General features: G+C 44.1%; 1 protein-coding gene across 1 annotated transcript; it reads left to right on the forward strand.

Moving 5' to 3' along the window:
- The first annotated feature begins 866 nt into the window (after positions 1 to 866).
- Positions 867 to 16,714, forward strand: tulp4b (TUB like protein 4b). Its single transcript, XM_056427139.1, has 15 exons — positions 867 to 947; positions 2,563 to 2,832; positions 3,815 to 3,943; positions 4,086 to 4,247; positions 5,018 to 5,198; positions 5,738 to 5,845; positions 5,935 to 6,101; positions 6,958 to 7,182; positions 7,526 to 7,760; positions 9,979 to 10,111; positions 10,231 to 10,375; positions 10,500 to 10,593; positions 10,676 to 10,819; positions 10,910 to 14,256; positions 14,994 to 16,714. Exons 1-15 carry the CDS (start codon positions 930 to 932, stop codon positions 15,108 to 15,110), a joined length of 5,475 nt encoding a protein of 1,824 aa, XP_056283114.1. The 5' UTR covers positions 867 to 929; the 3' UTR covers positions 15,111 to 16,714.
- The last annotated feature ends 187 nt before the right edge of the window (positions 16,715 to 16,901 follow it).

The raw sequence follows: 16,901 nt of genomic DNA on the forward strand, positions 1-16,901 counted from the left end.
TGCGCCGCCGCCTCTGGATCAACTGCTCTCTCCAGCGGTGTCAGGTACAGTATGAACATCTGCATAATGTCCGTCCTGTTAACCTCTTTGATGATTAATGCACTTATTGATCCCCCCCCCCCCCCTCTCGTCCTCATCCTCCTCCATATTCATCGGTCTCATCAGCAGTGGCTCACTCAGACTGCTGCATGCGGCTGCAGGACGCATTTGAATGAGAGATGCAATAATGTAATAATTATGTAGGAGAGAGGAACCTTCACAGAGGAAACGATGGGTCTTTAAATTCGACTTTTTATTGGATGCTGGGAATCTTCATTCTTCAAAAAGCAAGAGGCAAACATACATATATATGTTTTTAACCGTTTTTTGTATTGAAATGTTCCTTATGTCTTCTTAGTATCTGCATTAGAATGCGTTGATGGTCTTTTTTTAATGTCAAAATGAGAATATATGGAGTTGCCTATACAGGCAGACGTGCACGGACAGCCTCAGTACCCATGGAGACTGAGGCTGCCCTGATGTCTCCAATGCAGTGATGCTGTTGCATAGAGACCGAGACGGGAGATGAAAAACTGTGAGGGTTTCAAGGTTGATGCACTGAATGACAGCGCGGCTATTTTTAAAGCAAGAACCACCTCTCTTGTCACTCTCTTATAAGATTGTTGTTGAATAAATGGTGTTTTTTTCTTATTTCCTGACAGGATTACACGACTCACGGGCCACTGACATCGAAGGAAGCCTCGAGACCCTGAAGTGCACATCTGTTTGATTTGAATGAACAGAGCTGGACAACATCTGGCTGCACGGTGCCTTTGACTTGTTCGTCTATGGCGTCGTGAGCACCGGGAGCAGAGCGGCCGGTTACCCTTCAATGCATCACCAGCTGAATGGAAATATGGACTCTAGCTATGGAGGATTTTTAACTCAACATGTCCAGGAACTATGAGGTATGTCTTTATATTAAACTTACAAACGGGCCAGTCGGCCGCAGCCAAACATGTTTTACTTTTTTTTTATTGTAGAGGCCAAAAAATACCAAGAAAAGTAAGAAAGAAAAGTAAATAAATGCACAAATGAACAAAGAACGCATCATTAAAATGCTTTTAGATTTATTTTCATATCTGCCATAAAGTAGAATTGACATATACTTAATAATACTTTAAGTTTGGTGAATCTGTACAAACAAGAAGACAGATTGTGGTGATGATGTCATCGAGGGACCTGGAGCTGCTCCACAGTGAATAATAGAACAACATACAACACTTTACTAGATAAGGGCACATTCAGTGATTCACTGCAGCGAGGTCTGTTCACTCCATGCCCATTAGTATCTGAATATGTATTGACTTATATAAGAAAGTAATGGATGCAACTTTTTATCGTTTATTCAGCTTCATTTCATTTTAATGTTTAAATCCACCTTTGTCTCGGTAACCAGGAAAATCCCAGCAGAAGGTCCATTGACCTTTTCAATTTAATTCAATTACATTTATTTTGTGCAGCCAAAATCCCAATTTCCCCTCAGAGGGCTTTCCAATCATGTACACACACCTTTCTGTTGTTTTAAAGTTTGCCCAGCTGAACATTTCCATTTTTTTCTGAGCATATTTCAGAAATTCATATCCATGTGCAGCAAAACATTGTGACAGTAATTGAAAGAATAATTTCACCACGAGGCTCGTTGAACAGCCGAGGCTTTAAAAACAAAACACACACACATCTTCTCAGCAGATGGAGGGGCCAGAAGGAAGGAGAGGATCATTTAGTGTGGAGGCAAGAGTATTTATTCCTGTTCCTGGGATATATATATATATATATATATATACGTCCTTGGAACAGGGGTGTAGATGGGTGGGGAAGTCGGGGGATGGGGAGAGTACTGGAAGTCAGACATCTGATGGATGAATGGATAGATGGATGGATGGATGAACGTAGGGATGGATGGATAGATGGATGGATGGATGAATGGAGGGATGAATGGATGAATAGATGGAAAGATGGAGGGATGAATGGATGGATTGATGGATGGATGGAGGGATGAATGGATGAATAGATGGAAAGATGGATGGATGAATGGATGGATTGATGGATGGATGGATAGGTGGATGGAAAGATGGATGAATCGATGGATAGATGGGTGGATAGGTGGATGGATGGATAGATGGATGGATAGCTGGATAGATGGATGGACAGATGGATGGATAGGTGGATGGATGGATAGATGGAGGGATAGATGGGTGGATGGATAGATGGATGGATAGGGGGATGGATGGATATATGGATGGATAGATGGATGGATGGATAGATGGATGTATAGATGGATAGATGGATGGATGGATGGAGAGTGGCCTGGGGGAAGAGGGAATGTGGCTGGAGAGGAGGGACCAGATAGACTGTGACACAACTTCCTGTTGAGCGGTGCACATCCCAAAATGTCCCGAACATGAGTCAGTTTATAAAGTATATTTTGTTTGATAACATTTAAATCTGGTTTTATGATCCAAAAAAGTGCTATATATATATATATATATAACATGTATATGTTCTGTGCTCCGCCACCAGCCCGGCCACTCAGTAGGGATGCTGGCCGCCGTGGAACACGGCCCCATCCTCTGCAGCGACTCCAACATCCTGTGCCTGTCGTGGAAAGGCCGGGTGCCCAAGAGCGAGAAGGACAAGCCCGTGTGCCGGCGGCGGTACTACGAGGAGGGCTGGCTGGCCACGGGCAACGGGAGGGGGGTTGTCGGGGTCACGTTTACGTCCAGCCACTGCAGGAGGGACAGGAGCACGCCGCAGAGGATCAACTTTAATCTGCGGGGACACAACAGCGAGGTCTGGATTTCACTACAGCAATAACAATTGTATTTATTTTGCTAAATGTTTTAAATAGTTTAAACTAAGCTTACATGTTTTTTTAATGTCTTTCTTATCTCTGTTTTTATCATTTCTTTTCCTTATATTAACAACATTGTTTCCTGTTTTTGACAATACATAAATTATAATATATATATATAATATTATATATTGTAAAAAATATAATTATGAGATACAGCTTCCACAATCTACTCTGGGTACTTTGCTTGTTGCAGCAGCAAAAGGTTGTGTAGTAATATAAAAAAAGAGGTAAAATAGAAATAAAGTCAACAATTACAACTCTTAAAATGTAAATAAAAAAGTAGAAAAAGAATCGAAAACTATGTGACAGTCTATAACTAAATAGCACGTGTGACCATAACAAGACAAAATAAACATGCATACAATATTAAAATATAGTAATCTAGAGAGTTATAGGTCGTTATAAACACACATTGAATTTTTTAGTTATGTATAGAAGATGAGAAAAAAAATAAGAAAATAAAGAAATTCAGAGCAGATTAAGATGTAATAATCTATTTCATAATCTCTATTTCTTGGAACGCTTTGTAAAATGCATATTTTAATGCCTCTGCGGCTGCAGTGGCCACAGGCATCATAATGTTGAATGTTTATGGGATGTCAGTTTGTCTGTCCCATTCTCCAGGAAGTAATATCTCAGAAACGCCTTGAGGGAATTTCTTCAAATGATGGTTTGATTATTATTTGGTGTTCAAAGGTCAAGGTCACCGTGACCTCACGTCTGTCGGATTCCCGTGGCACCTCAGGAACGCCTTCCTCCTAGCTGCAGTGTATTTAGAGAGGGACATTCAGCCTGAAAAGCTTTTTTTAGCAACGTGCTCACGCTCTCTATGAATCATCAATATTCCTCCGTGCAGGAGAACACCTGCGTATGCGAAAAACAGAAACGGTATGTTTGGATATTTTGTTGCCGTTGCAGGTTGTGCTGGTGCGTTGGAATGAACCCTTTCAGAAGCTCGCCACCTGCGACATGGAGGGAGGTATTTTTGTGTGGATCCAGTATGAAGGACGATGGTCTGTGGAGCTGGTGAACGACAGAGGAGCCCAGGTAGACGTTTTTTTAATTATACTAAAAGACAACTGTAATGTACTTAACAACGCAAATAACGACTTCCGATTTACAGTATCTTGATGTCAGTGTCCTGTATACACACGTGTGGAGCTTGAAGGTGAACATCTCTTCCATCCAGGTGAGTGACTTCACCTGGTCACACGACGGCACTCAAGCTCTCATTGCGTACCGGGACGGCTTCGTGTTGGTGGGCTCGGTCAGCGGCCAGAGGCACTGGTCCTCGGAGATCAACCTGGAGAGTCAGATCAGCTGCGGCATCTGGACGCCCGACGATCAGCAGGTACACGATTCCTGGTTGAAGGTGCATGATTTACATTTTGTATTATTTCATCTGTCTGTCGAAAAGTAATTATCTTAAATGAGAAAAATTACATTTGGAGTTCCTTTAAATGCTTCAAATACAAGATAAATCCACTTATATAAAAGGGATTTCTTGCAGCAGTCTTCAATCAGCAGGTACATTTTTCCTGGTTGAAGGTGTACGAATTACATTTTGTATTATTAAAACTGTCTGTCGTAAAAAAACAGAACAATTTACTTATGTTAGACTGGTGATGTGGTTTTTCAAATTATTTTTTATCTATTTTTTCAGTTTTTTAGTTTACCCTTTTATTTCTCCTTTCCCTTTGTATTGTATGCTCAAAATCCTGTCTTGTGAATTTGTAAAATCAAAATAAATATATATATATATAAAAAATACAGAAAAATAGTTATCTTAAACAGAAAAATTACACTTAGAGTGAGATTATAGTTCTTTTAAATGCTTCAAATACAAAATAAAACCATTTATATAATCCGCAGGTACACTTTTCCTGGTTGAATGTGTATGAATTACATTTTGTATTATTTAAACTGTCTGTCTGTCGTAAAAAAAGAGAAAAAGACTTATCTTATATGAGAAAAAATACACTTGGAGTGAGATTATTTTCCTTTACATGTTTCATATACAAGATAAATCCACTAATTTATAAAAGGGATTTCTCGCAGCACTAGAATCTGATGATCCGGATCCATCTCCTCATGTTTTAATGTACACCGCTCCCCCCTCAGGTCTTGTTCGGTACTGCGGACGGTCAGGTGATCGTGATGGACTGTCACGGGCGAATGCTCGCCCACGTTCTGCTGCACGAGTCCGATGGGATCGTGAGCATGTCCTGGAACTGCCCCGACTTCCTGGTGGAGGACAGCACGGAGAGCGACGCCGACTCCGACGACAACGTTCTGCCTCTAGGTACCACAAGATATCCAGAAATCATCCTGAGAACATCCACAAAACATCCACAAAACCTCCAGAAGCTTCTTTTTTCCCTCGTCTGTTTATTTGATAAGGGACAGACGGTGCACATTAATAAAAACATTTCTGTAAATGTGCTAAATTATGAGCCAAAAGTCTATTTTTCATCTAATCCCGAGAGGCAGATGTCATAAAACAAAACCCCAAAACACAACATGTACAATATTTACTCTTTCCAATGGGTGCACAAACAATTAAAAGAGAGAATAGTGATTATCCTCTTAGACGTTGTCAAGTACGAATAAGACATGCAACAAGAAGACTCACACATTCAAAACAGACAGCAAATAAAGTAAGGGAGAGAAATTCGTTCAAATGGACATAATAAAAACATCATGTCAGAGACACAGGACATAAAAGTATGCAGAGTAAATTAAATATATAGAGTCAGACACAGCCAAACCTCACCACTGATATGACCTGGTGCTACCTGTTGGAAAACTAACACGCCTTGCTTTCTTTTTGGTGGTTCCAAGTGCGGAGAGTCAAGCCTTTGTTGACAGTCACCTTCTTATCGGGAGATATCAGCTTAATGAGTAACTACGACGACCTCTCGCCCGCCGTGATCCGCTCGGGGCTGAAAGGTAAAGAGCTACACGCTGTCGCATCAGTTGTGGTGATAATATGCCCGATAATAACACAGAAGGTTTTTTTCGGTTCCTTCGCTCCACAGATGTTGAGGCCCAGTGGTGCTCCCAGGGAGACCTCCTGGCCGTGGCCGGCATGGAGAGACACGGGCCGCCCGTCGACTCCGCCTGCTCCTCCTTCACCAGGAACGCCCTCGTTAAGTTCTACAACGTCCAGGGAGAGCACATCTACACCTTGGAAACGCCGGCGCAGGTTCATCCTTTATTTAAAAAAGGAGGGATGTGGCAGATGTTTAGGCACATACATAGAATGTACATGTTTACGCTCTCGTTGCACACACATGTAATATACAAATAACAAGATAAATATTAAAAAGACATTTTAGATTTTGTCACAGTGAGTTGCAGAATTAGTGCTGAATATAATTCTGTACACTATACATGTACACATTGTTATTTTAACAGATGAACCAGCATGAGAGAGGTGATCAATAGATACAGACATTACTATAGAAAGGCTTTTATTGTGAAATTATTTTTTTCTTCTTCAGAGACCAATCACCCCCATCTAAATATATATACAGTATATATTATACAATATAAAAAAGACGTCTTAGATTTTACTACAGTAAGTTGCAGGATTAGTGCAGAATATAATTATATACACTATGCACGTACACGTTGTTATTTTGAGGATTCGGAAGTTTAAAAAAACAAACAGGATTAACAGACGAACCAGTATGAGAGAGGTGATTAGATTAGATTTTACTTTATTCATCCTCCAGGGGGACATTTCTTGAAACAGCAGCAACATTATTTTTACAAATATACAATTCAATAAAATAAAATGGCATGGAATATTACTTTTGAAATGAAAATGTAAAAAAAAAGTAATGAAAGTTTATACAGTGTCTCTAAAGTATAAAGTAACAGCGGTGGTTTATTGATTTTCAATTTGAGGAGGATTTGGCCAGAGGTGATTTATTATAAAGTTTTATAGCAGTGGGCATGAAATGTTCTCCTGTATCTGTTTGTTCACAGTTTTGTACAGTTTTTTCACTGATTTATTTTTACTGTTCCTTGACAGTTTTTTTCTCTGTTTTTTCCAGAGACCCATCACCACCATCTGTTGGGGTCACAGAGACTCCCGTCTGTTCCTGGCGTGTGGACCAGCGCTGTACGTGGTGCGCGTGGAGCACCGGGTGGCCAGCCTGCAGCTCTTATGCCAGCAGGGCATCGCCAGCGCCCTGCGGGAGGAGAAGGACGTGGGGAAGCTGAACATGCCCTCGCTGCTCTGCTCCTACGTCACCACCGCTTTCATACCCACCATCAAGGTGCGTTGATGTCCGGTTAATCATCGGTGTGCAGTAAAAAAAACCTCGTTGATAACTGCTGATTGAGACGTGTTTTCATAGCCGTAGAAAAGTCATGGAAAAGTCATAGAAAAGTTATAGAAAAGTAAAATTAAAAAGTCGTGGAAAAGTCATATAAAAGTTACAGAAAAGTCATATAAAAGTTATAGAAAAGTTATAGAAAAGTCATGAAAAAGTTATAGAAAAGTTATAGAAAAGTCATAGAAAATGTATAGAAAAGTTATAGAAAAGTCATAAAAAAGTTATAGTAAAGCCATAGAAATCCATTGGCCAACATGTGTATGAACCCTCTTCTTTGTTCCAGCCCCCGATCCCGGACCCCAACAACATCCGTGACTTTGTGAGCTATCCCACCGCCGGCAACGAGAGGCTCCACTGCACCATGAAGAGGGCGGAGGACAGCCCCGAGACGGGCGGACCCTGCTATACTCTGTACCTGGAGTACTTAGGAGGGCTGGTGCCCATCCTCAAAGGAAGGCGCATCAGTAAATTAAGGCCCGAGTTCGTCATCATGGATCCAAAGATGGACAGCAAAGCAGGTACACAGACTTTTATTCGGGACTATGTTTGTTCCAGTAAATTGTGTTTTCAAAGAGGATTATCCAGAGAAACCACAACATATACAGCCTTATATCAGAGACGTATATCTCAAGACAACAGTTCCTAGAGCTAAAACTATCCTCATGGCTAGATAGCACGAGGATTGGGTTAGAAAATAAAACACAATTCTTTAAATTACATGGACAGTTTGTGCAATATGCTTTCTCATCGAGAGTTAAATGAAAAGATTGGCACCGCTCTGTCTTCATATGCTAAATATGAGACTAGAGCAAGGCGCTAAGGGAAACAGCTGGCTTGGCTAAAGCCCTTAAAAAATATATATTTTTTAAAGCCCTTAAATGTTATATATATATATATATATATTAGTGCTGTGAAAAATAACACGTTAACTCAGTTAATTAAATTACAGGTTTAACTAGTTAATTTTTTTTAACGCATTTAACGCATGCGCAGAATGAGCTTCCAATCCGTCTGTTGTTGGTCGTCTCTCCAGCAGCATGTCATTCTGTCTCTACGTGTCGCGTTAACACGACTCCGATCTCCGTCTCGCGCGCCGCAGAGCTCGGATGCCGGCATGTGCGCGCACATCGGGACGGAAAAAAAGTCACTTGCACCAATGTTTTAATGCAGGGGTGCTCAATATGTCGATCGCGGTCGCCGCAGAGTTCAGATGCCGGTCTGCGCGCATGAAAAGTCACTAGCACCCCCCCCCCCCCCCCCCCCCCCCGAACTCTGTCCGCTCTCATGCAGACGGTCTGTTCATCGGTAATGATCCTTCCGCTGGTTCACCTACGGAAACCTTACGACTTTTACTTCCTGTAGATCACGGGTCTCAACACGTCGATCGCGGCGTAGTGTTGGTAGATCACATGACATTAAAAAGATTGGCCCGCCCCCTGACATGTTCTCTAGAGCACGTCTTTGTTCTTTTATTAAACTAAACGTCTGTTGTTGATCGTATCTCCACAGCAGCATGTCATTTCTGTCTCTACGCGTCGCGTTAACACTTATCGATCTCCGTCCTGCGCGCCACAGAGCTCCGTGCGCGCGCATCGGGACCGAGCAAAAAAAAAGTCACTTGTCAATCTGTCCACCTGTCCGGGCCGGTGAGGTTTCAGCTTTGCAGCGGTGTCCCCGCCGTCCCTTTCATCACGGCCCAGTTCATGAAGAAAACCCACACAGTCAGTTTGCCTCAGCAGCTGCTAGAGGAAGACTAGAGGCCTTTAGATTGTATCATGGTGGAGTTAATGGTTGACAAACAAGAGAAAATGTTCTGTTTAACCCTCCTGTTACCTTTACATTTACTAACATATTTTACCCTCGGGGTCAATTTTACCCCAGCAATTAAAACCTCCAGAAAATTATTAGAATTAATATTGCTTCCCAAGTTTAAGTGTGAGGTACTTTATGTTTGTTTGTTGACTACCTAAATAGCCCTTTAAATAAATAAAAAAGTTGATATTTCTTCTATGTTTGACACAGTGAAAAACAGCCTGGGGTCAAATTGACCCCAAAGAACACCAACATTAAACATTGAATGGGGTCAAATTGACCCGAAAGGTCACAGGAGGGTTAAACATTCTGTTTAGGATGAAGATGTATTAATGTTCCATATGGAAGAAAACTGCTAAATAACTGCAGAGTTGCAGCACCATTGTATAGAAGAATGTATAAATGTATATATCCGTCTTCTGTCATAAATCTCTATGTTCTCACAAAATATACCGAGAATATCGGTAATATGTGATTAATCATGATTAATCCACAGAAACCTGTGATTAACCTGATTAAAATTTTTAATCGTTTCACAGCCCTAATATATATATATAGTTTAATAATATATATAGTTTAATATTCAACGGCCAAACATGTAGCTAGAAAGCACTATGAATATTTAAAGAGGTGAAATGAACGATGAACTTTTGAATGACTGATAAAAAAGAATAAAAGAATACTATTTGACCCTCTCAATGGTAGCAGACTTGCTCAGAGGTCAAAGGTCACACATCATTATGCAAATTCACTCTGCGTAAGAACAAGTGCATGACTGTTCTCCTCTGATGTAACACGGCCTCCGGCTGGATACAGGAATAGCCTGGACCATGACCTGGCAGCTTATTTACTTTACTCTTTTTATTCTGATGCTCGGGGTAGTTTAATGAGGCCTCAGTTCAAACTCAACTTCCTCTCTTCCAGACGAGGTGTGTGTCAACCCCATGATCTCGTACACTGACAGCTGCAACTGCTCCGACTCAAGCGACATCGAGTTGAGCGACGAGTGGGTCGGCAAGAAGTCGCCAAAGTTATCCCGAGGAAACCGGTCGACAAGGTGTTTCATCAGTCGTGTTATCTCCTCATGCTGGTTGAGTCGGCTTCATCCACCGTAACATTAACCAAACCACATTTCAAGATGATTGACAGCTGTACGTACACCTCTTTGTTTCAAAGGATGAACTTGGAGTCGAGAAAATCGCCCAAACTCTTGCGCGTCAACCAGGAAGGCCAACGGTCACCACGCCTACCGACGAAGAAGCCTCCGGTTCGGTCTCCCAGTCTGACGCGTCGAGAGTTTTCTATGGATGGGATCACCGAGGTGAGAAGCTCCGCCCATTCGCTGACGATGCCGTTGTGTCTATCTGGGAAAGAGGATATCGATATATTTGCACAGAAATACCTGTCGCGACAATAACTGTCTTTTAATGTCCTCTGCTTCAAAGCACAACTACCTCGCTCAAGTCACATCCAACATTTGGGGGACAAAATTCAAAATTGTCGGACTTGCTTCTTTTCTCCCGGCCAACCTCGGTGCAGGTAAATATCACCAAAGACACGATATGCAGATCCCCATTGACCATCGGGATGAATTTAACAGTCACCATCACTTTTCTTTTAGTCATCTATAAGACGAGTCTGCTTCACCTACAACCGAGACAGATGACAATCTACCTTCCAGAAGTGCGAAAGATTTCCCATGACTTCATGAGCCTTCCTGTTTTCAACACCAATGTGTTCAGCGAGGATGAGGACGACCTACCAGGTGTGATTGAAGGTTAAGCACGATATGAGAAAAAGTTGTGTGCTAAAAGTTGCTAACTCGGCTCTCCTTTGTGTGTTTTTAAATATAAAGTGATGGGGCCGTCTGGAGTGGCAGGAGACAATCCTTCCTGTACGGTCAACATCCCCATCGCTCCCATCCACAGCGCGGCTCAGGCAATGTCTCCAACTCAGAGCATCGGCCTGGTTCAGTCTCTTCTGGCCAATCAGAACATTCATCTGGATGTCCTGACCAACCCGACATCCACCGCCGTAGCCGCCGCCGCAGCCTCTGTCCCCGTTCCGGATCACGGGCAGGATGCGGTTCCATCGCCGTATCCGGTGCCGGCTCGATACGCCAACCCTGGCCAAGTGATCTTCAACGGGCTGGAGATGGGTCCTCTTCTTCCCGGCACTCTTCCTCCCCCTCCTCCGCCCCACCACCTCCCGCCGCAGCGCCCCCATTCGCAGCAGCCTCGCCAACTGCCGTCCAAGCAGTCGCAGCAGATGCAGACGCAGAAGCAGCAGAAAATGCATCACCACCAACAGCAGCAGCAGCACCATCATCAGTCCCAAGCGCAGCAGCAGCAGTTGCAGCAGCAGCAGCAGCAAATCCAGCAGCAGCAGCTGCAGCAGCAGCAGTTGCAGCAGCAGCACCAACAGCTGCAGCAGCAGCAGCAGCAGCTGCAGCAGCTGCAGACGCTGCACCAGCAGCAGCAGCAGCAGCATCAACAACACCAGGTTCAGCAACACCAACAGCTGCAGCAGAACCCGACGCACCAACAGCTCCACCACCAGCAGCAGATTCAGCAGCAGCAGCAGCAGATGCAGCTTCAGCACGAGCAAATGCAGCAGCAGCAGCAGCAGATGCAGCAGCAGCAGCAGCAGATCCGCCAGCAGATCCAGGAGATGAGGCAGCAGCAGCAGCAGCTCCAGCAGCAGCACCAACAGATCCAGCAGCAGCATCAACAGATGCAGAGGCAGCACCAACAGATGCAGCAGCAGCTGAAGATGCAGATGATGCTGCCCCCTCCGCCGTCCGGTTACCCAACCATTTCGTTGCACCAGATCCACCTCCTGCCTCCCCCTCCTACAACTGAGCCCGGGTTCAGGGGGGAGCACGCGCACACTCTGAAGCCCAGTCTGCCGCGGACTTTACCTCCCTTCATCGAAATGGATGGCGCTATGGAGATTCAGATGCGGAAGGTGAATCCTCCTCCGCCGTACCCGGGCACCGCGGCATCTGCGGCGACGTTGACGGCCGTCGCCACGGCCCAAACTCTCGTCACGAACTGCGACAGCCCGAGCGTCCTGTCGCCGGACCCGTGCCCGAAGAAGGAGGAGCTGTCACTTCACCCCGCCTCTTTACAGTACCCGACACCTCTGGGCTACGAAAGGATCACGACCTTCGACAGCAGCGGCAACGTGGAGGAGGTTTGCCGGCCGCGCAGGCGCCTCGTCCGCAACCAAAACTCGTACGCCGTCCACGGCATTGGAGGCTCGGCCACGCTCAAAGTCACATCCTCCGAGAATAAGAAAATCCAGCTTCCCTACAGCTCGGCGACGTTGAGTCGTCTCTCCGTCCCGCGATACTCCATACCGAGCGGAGACCCTCCCCCTTACCCTGATCCGGCCAATCAAGCGACTGCTACGCTTCCTCCGCCCCAGAGAGTCGATAGCAGTCTGATTCACGCCACTCTCCGTCGTGACCGCAGGGACGTGGCGCTCAAAGCGCCGCAGATGATGGAAAGCTCAAGAACCCTCCCCACCAAGGCGAAAATGAACAGTGCGCTCGCACTCGCCTACCAGCAGAGGGTGCCCACGGCGTTGTACACGTGCACGCAGTGCAGCAGCCACAGTAGCGGCACCAGCGTCAGCGTTGGCGGCGGCGGGACGACAAGCAGCGGCATCGCGGGCGGCACGGTGGTGAGGCAGGACTTCCCGCCGGGGAAAGGGACGCATCACAGCACCATCATCGTGCACTCCAAGAGCACATCGCCAATGGCGTCGCAATCGTCGTACAGTCTGCTGAGCGCCGTGGACAACAGCAGGGACCGGACGGTCTACGTCAACTCGGCCTTTAGCGAAGACGAGACTTTGAGTCAGCAGTGTCACCTCGAGAAGGCCGTACGCCAGCTGACCCTCTGCGACGTCAGTCTGACGGTTAAACGCCCTCCGCCGTACCAGTGGGACACCTCCACCACCGAGGAGTTCTGGCTCACCCCAGAACAAACAATGCTCGGTCCTCATCCGCCGGGCGCTCACAAACCGCCAGCGCTCATCCTTAGTCAAGCTCAGCACTTGGACATGACTCGGCTACCGTTCGTCCTCACGACTAAACCTCCGACCAGTCAGACCACGGGCACTCTGACTTTCCCATCTGGTTACCAGATATCTCTCTCGCCTTTCCCCCCCAGTGTTGGTCACTGTGGTCCTCAACTTCAGACCTTACAGAACCCTCCGCCAAGCGAAGGAGTTGGCTCGGCCCCTTTCTCTCAGCAGGAACCCAACGTGGTCTTGCCCCCAGGGTATCCTCCGAGTCTGGCCAACTTAGCCTGCTGCCCCCTCCCTCCGATGTACCCAGGAGCCAGCTCATGTGCCGGACTTCAGCTGCACCCCGTCAGCCTCCATCCCTGGAACCCTTACCCCTGCCCACCCCCCATGCAAGACCCTCCAGCGCCTCCCCTCCCGACCAAAACCCATCAGATTTTAGAGAAGCCGATCCTCTCGCCGCCCCCTCCTTCCGGACCGCCCCCACCGCCGCCTCTCCCGCCTCCTCCTCCACCCACTGAGCTCCCGCCACCGCCGCCGTCCAAAAGTTCCTCGGAGGAGCCGGCGGAGTCGGCCAACAACTTCCCGGAGCCGTCGTCTCTGCACGACAGCCCCGCCGCGCCGCAGGAGGCGGAGCGCTTCAACAAGAAGAGCCGCAAAAGGCTGGACAGCCGGGCCGAGGAGGCCAACATGACCGCCGTGTCCGAGGGCAAATCGAGGAAGGAAGGGCGCGCGCTCTCCGACTTCAACACGCTCATCTCCAGCCCGCGGCTCGGCAGCAGGGAGAAGAAGAAGCAGCCCAAGGGGCAGCGAGAGCAGCCCAATAAGGCCAAGAAGATGAGCAGGACCACCAACGAGTTCCAGGACAGCTCGGAGAGCGAGCCGGAGCTGTTCATCAGCGGCGACGAACTCATGAACCAGAACCAGAGCGGCAAGAAGAGCTGGAAGAACAAGCGCAGCATGCGCATGGCGAGCGAGCTGGAGGAGATAAAGTGCCGCAAGGCCAACGAGAGAGAGGACCGGAGTTTAGGGAGCCAGGGATTCGTCTACGTCATGGCCAACAAGCAGCCGCTGTGGAACGAAGCCACGCAGGTCTACCAGCTCGACTTCGGAGGGCGTGTCACACAGGAGTCGGCGAAGAACTTTCAGATTGAGCTGGATGGTCGACAGGTAATGAGAACATTTTAAATCATCGATAAGTAATAGCTGAATGCATGAGCGAAAGGTTATTTTTGATGATTTACAGAATATTTTCTGTACATTTTATTTATTTAAATGGAAAATATGTATTAGTTTCAACTTTTTTAGCTTTTCCTTTTACAAAGTATTCTAATGTTTTGCAAAGAATGTGTGTTCAGCATTTAAAAAAAAAAATTTCTAGGATTTTTTCTAGAAATTGTTCTACTTATATTTTCAATGAAATAGTTCTAGTTAGCTGAAATCATGAGCAAACTGATATTTTTGTAATAATTGACAGAATATTTGACATTTTAAACAAAAATGGCAAATACGAATTATTTTCAGCTTTTTAATCTTTTTCTGTTAGAAAGGTTTCTAACGTTTTACAACAAAAGTGTGTCCTGCATTTCTTTTCCTGATATTCTATGTTGTCCTTCAAACAGCTTTTTTGATGATTTACAGAATATTTTATTGCAACCATTTTTTTACACATTTTTTAAATGGCAAATATGAGTTGTTTTTTAGCTTTTTCAGCTTTTTCTATTAGAAAGTATTCTAACGTTTTACAAAAACTATAAAATTACAAAAACTAGGATTAAAAAAAGAAATTTGAAAAATTCTAAAAATCCTAGAAAAATAAGGAAACAACTGGCGGTTTGATCAACAATAATTGTTTGTTGTGCGTTGATTAATGTCTTAATTAATTAATACCTTCCCGTCTTTCTCAGGTGATGCAGTTTGGCCGAATCGATGGGAATGGCTACATCCTGGATTTCCAGTACCCTTTCTCCGCTGTGCAGGCGTTTGCTGTTGCCTTAGCCAACGTGACTCAACGGCTGAAATGAAAAAAGGGCTTTGTGTCGTTGTCGACTAATTTAAAAAAGAAGCCGCGATGGTCCAGGCCCCCCGATGTGTGGGGGCGTGTCAGTGTGGTGGTCGTTCTTTTGGTAATATCCAAGATGGTCTTGCACATGGAGAAGATAACACCAGAGTAGGTCAGTGGTGATGGAGCCTGCACCAGTTATTCCATCATTTCTAGTTCATAATGTTGAATGTACTAATTGTATTTATTAAATAGTGAAGTAAAAAAAAATATCAACCTGATAAAGTATATGTTAAAATTGATTTTAAACAAGTGTGGAGGTTGAGTACCAAAGACATCTTCCCTCTCTTAAAAATGATGGCTAATTCAATGTATTTAAAAAGGAATCCATATTTTGTGAGATAATATACACAGCAAAATACCATCAAAATTGCAAATACATTTTCACCAAGCCATACCATATCTGCACTATTTTATGTCATTAAGTATAGAAATGATCCGGTTTTATTATAAATATCAACAATAATATATATATTTTTTCCCACACATACATTTATTTGTATTTTTAGTCCTTATCTAAATCTAGTTTGTTCAAACGTAATGATTTTGATTTTTAATTTTTAGTTTAAAAAAAATGTCCTCTTCATTATTTTCAAATTACTGAACACGCAATAGAAAAATATATTGATTATGAAACTGAATTGACCGCCAGTTGATCATGTTTCATGATACTTCTATGAAGTGGTGCAACTACCATAGTAAACCATATTCTTTTACATTTATGAGTCTATTAGTGCCAAATAATTCAAATGCACTTAAAGTAAGTGAGCGAGGGAATACGGTAGAACATGATCTCATCCCCACGAAACTAAAATATGCATAAACGCAAATTTTTTCCCAGAGTATCTCAAACTTGGTTCGTTCTGTGTTGTTTTCTTTGGGTGTTTGTGACGCTGCTGCATCAGCGCTCCGCCTTGTTGGAACCCAGTAGTGCTGCTTTAGATAAAGCTTGTGTGCAATAGCGCTCCGTACATAGAACTGACGTTGTACTTGCAAAAGAAAGAAAAGAAAAACAATGCTGCTTGCACTGTGTATTTATTAGTAAATGACATTATTATATGCTTCGACAATTGTGCTCATGTGTTGCTAATTTGCGTACATTTTGTAGTTCACCTTCGCTTCAACATGGTAACGAGAGTTTTATTTTATTTTGTTAAACTTGGAGGGAAAAAAAGGTAATAAATGCTACTTATTCACACGTTGATAATATTAATTTGGTGCTAATGTATAAAGAAACAAATGTGGATAAGGACATTGTGTTTTTTTGATAAAAATCAAAGTTGTTGTGACATGTGTCATGTGCAAAAAAGAAGGTTATTTTAAAGAATATAAGGACAGTATTTTAGGAGAGGCCACAGAGAGTTTTCATTTAAGAGATTTTGTTGAATGCAGCTTTATGGAGATGTTCCGCGACGGTGTGTGTCAGTTATCAGCAACGCTGCTCACCAAGAGTTGGTTGCCTGAATTTATTTGTTCTCTTATTTTGTGACGGAAACAAATATGATTTGACCGTCTAGGTTTACATGGACCTGTCGGATGAAATGTAATAAAAAATATTTACATGGTTCCAAATGTGTTGTTTTGTGTCATTTACAGGTTATTTCACTCTCGGGTGCAAAATTGGTGACATCCCATAACTGTATGCATCTATGTATTTATGTTTGTATGTATATATGTATGTATATATACATGTATGCATGTACGTATGTATATATGTATGTATATGTATGCATGCATGTATCTATGTATGTGT

This window comes from Pseudoliparis swirei, chromosome 11 (assembly GCF_029220125.1).
Source record: "Pseudoliparis swirei isolate HS2019 ecotype Mariana Trench chromosome 11, NWPU_hadal_v1, whole genome shotgun sequence".
NCBI lineage: Eukaryota > Metazoa > Chordata > Actinopteri > Perciformes > Liparidae > Pseudoliparis > Pseudoliparis swirei.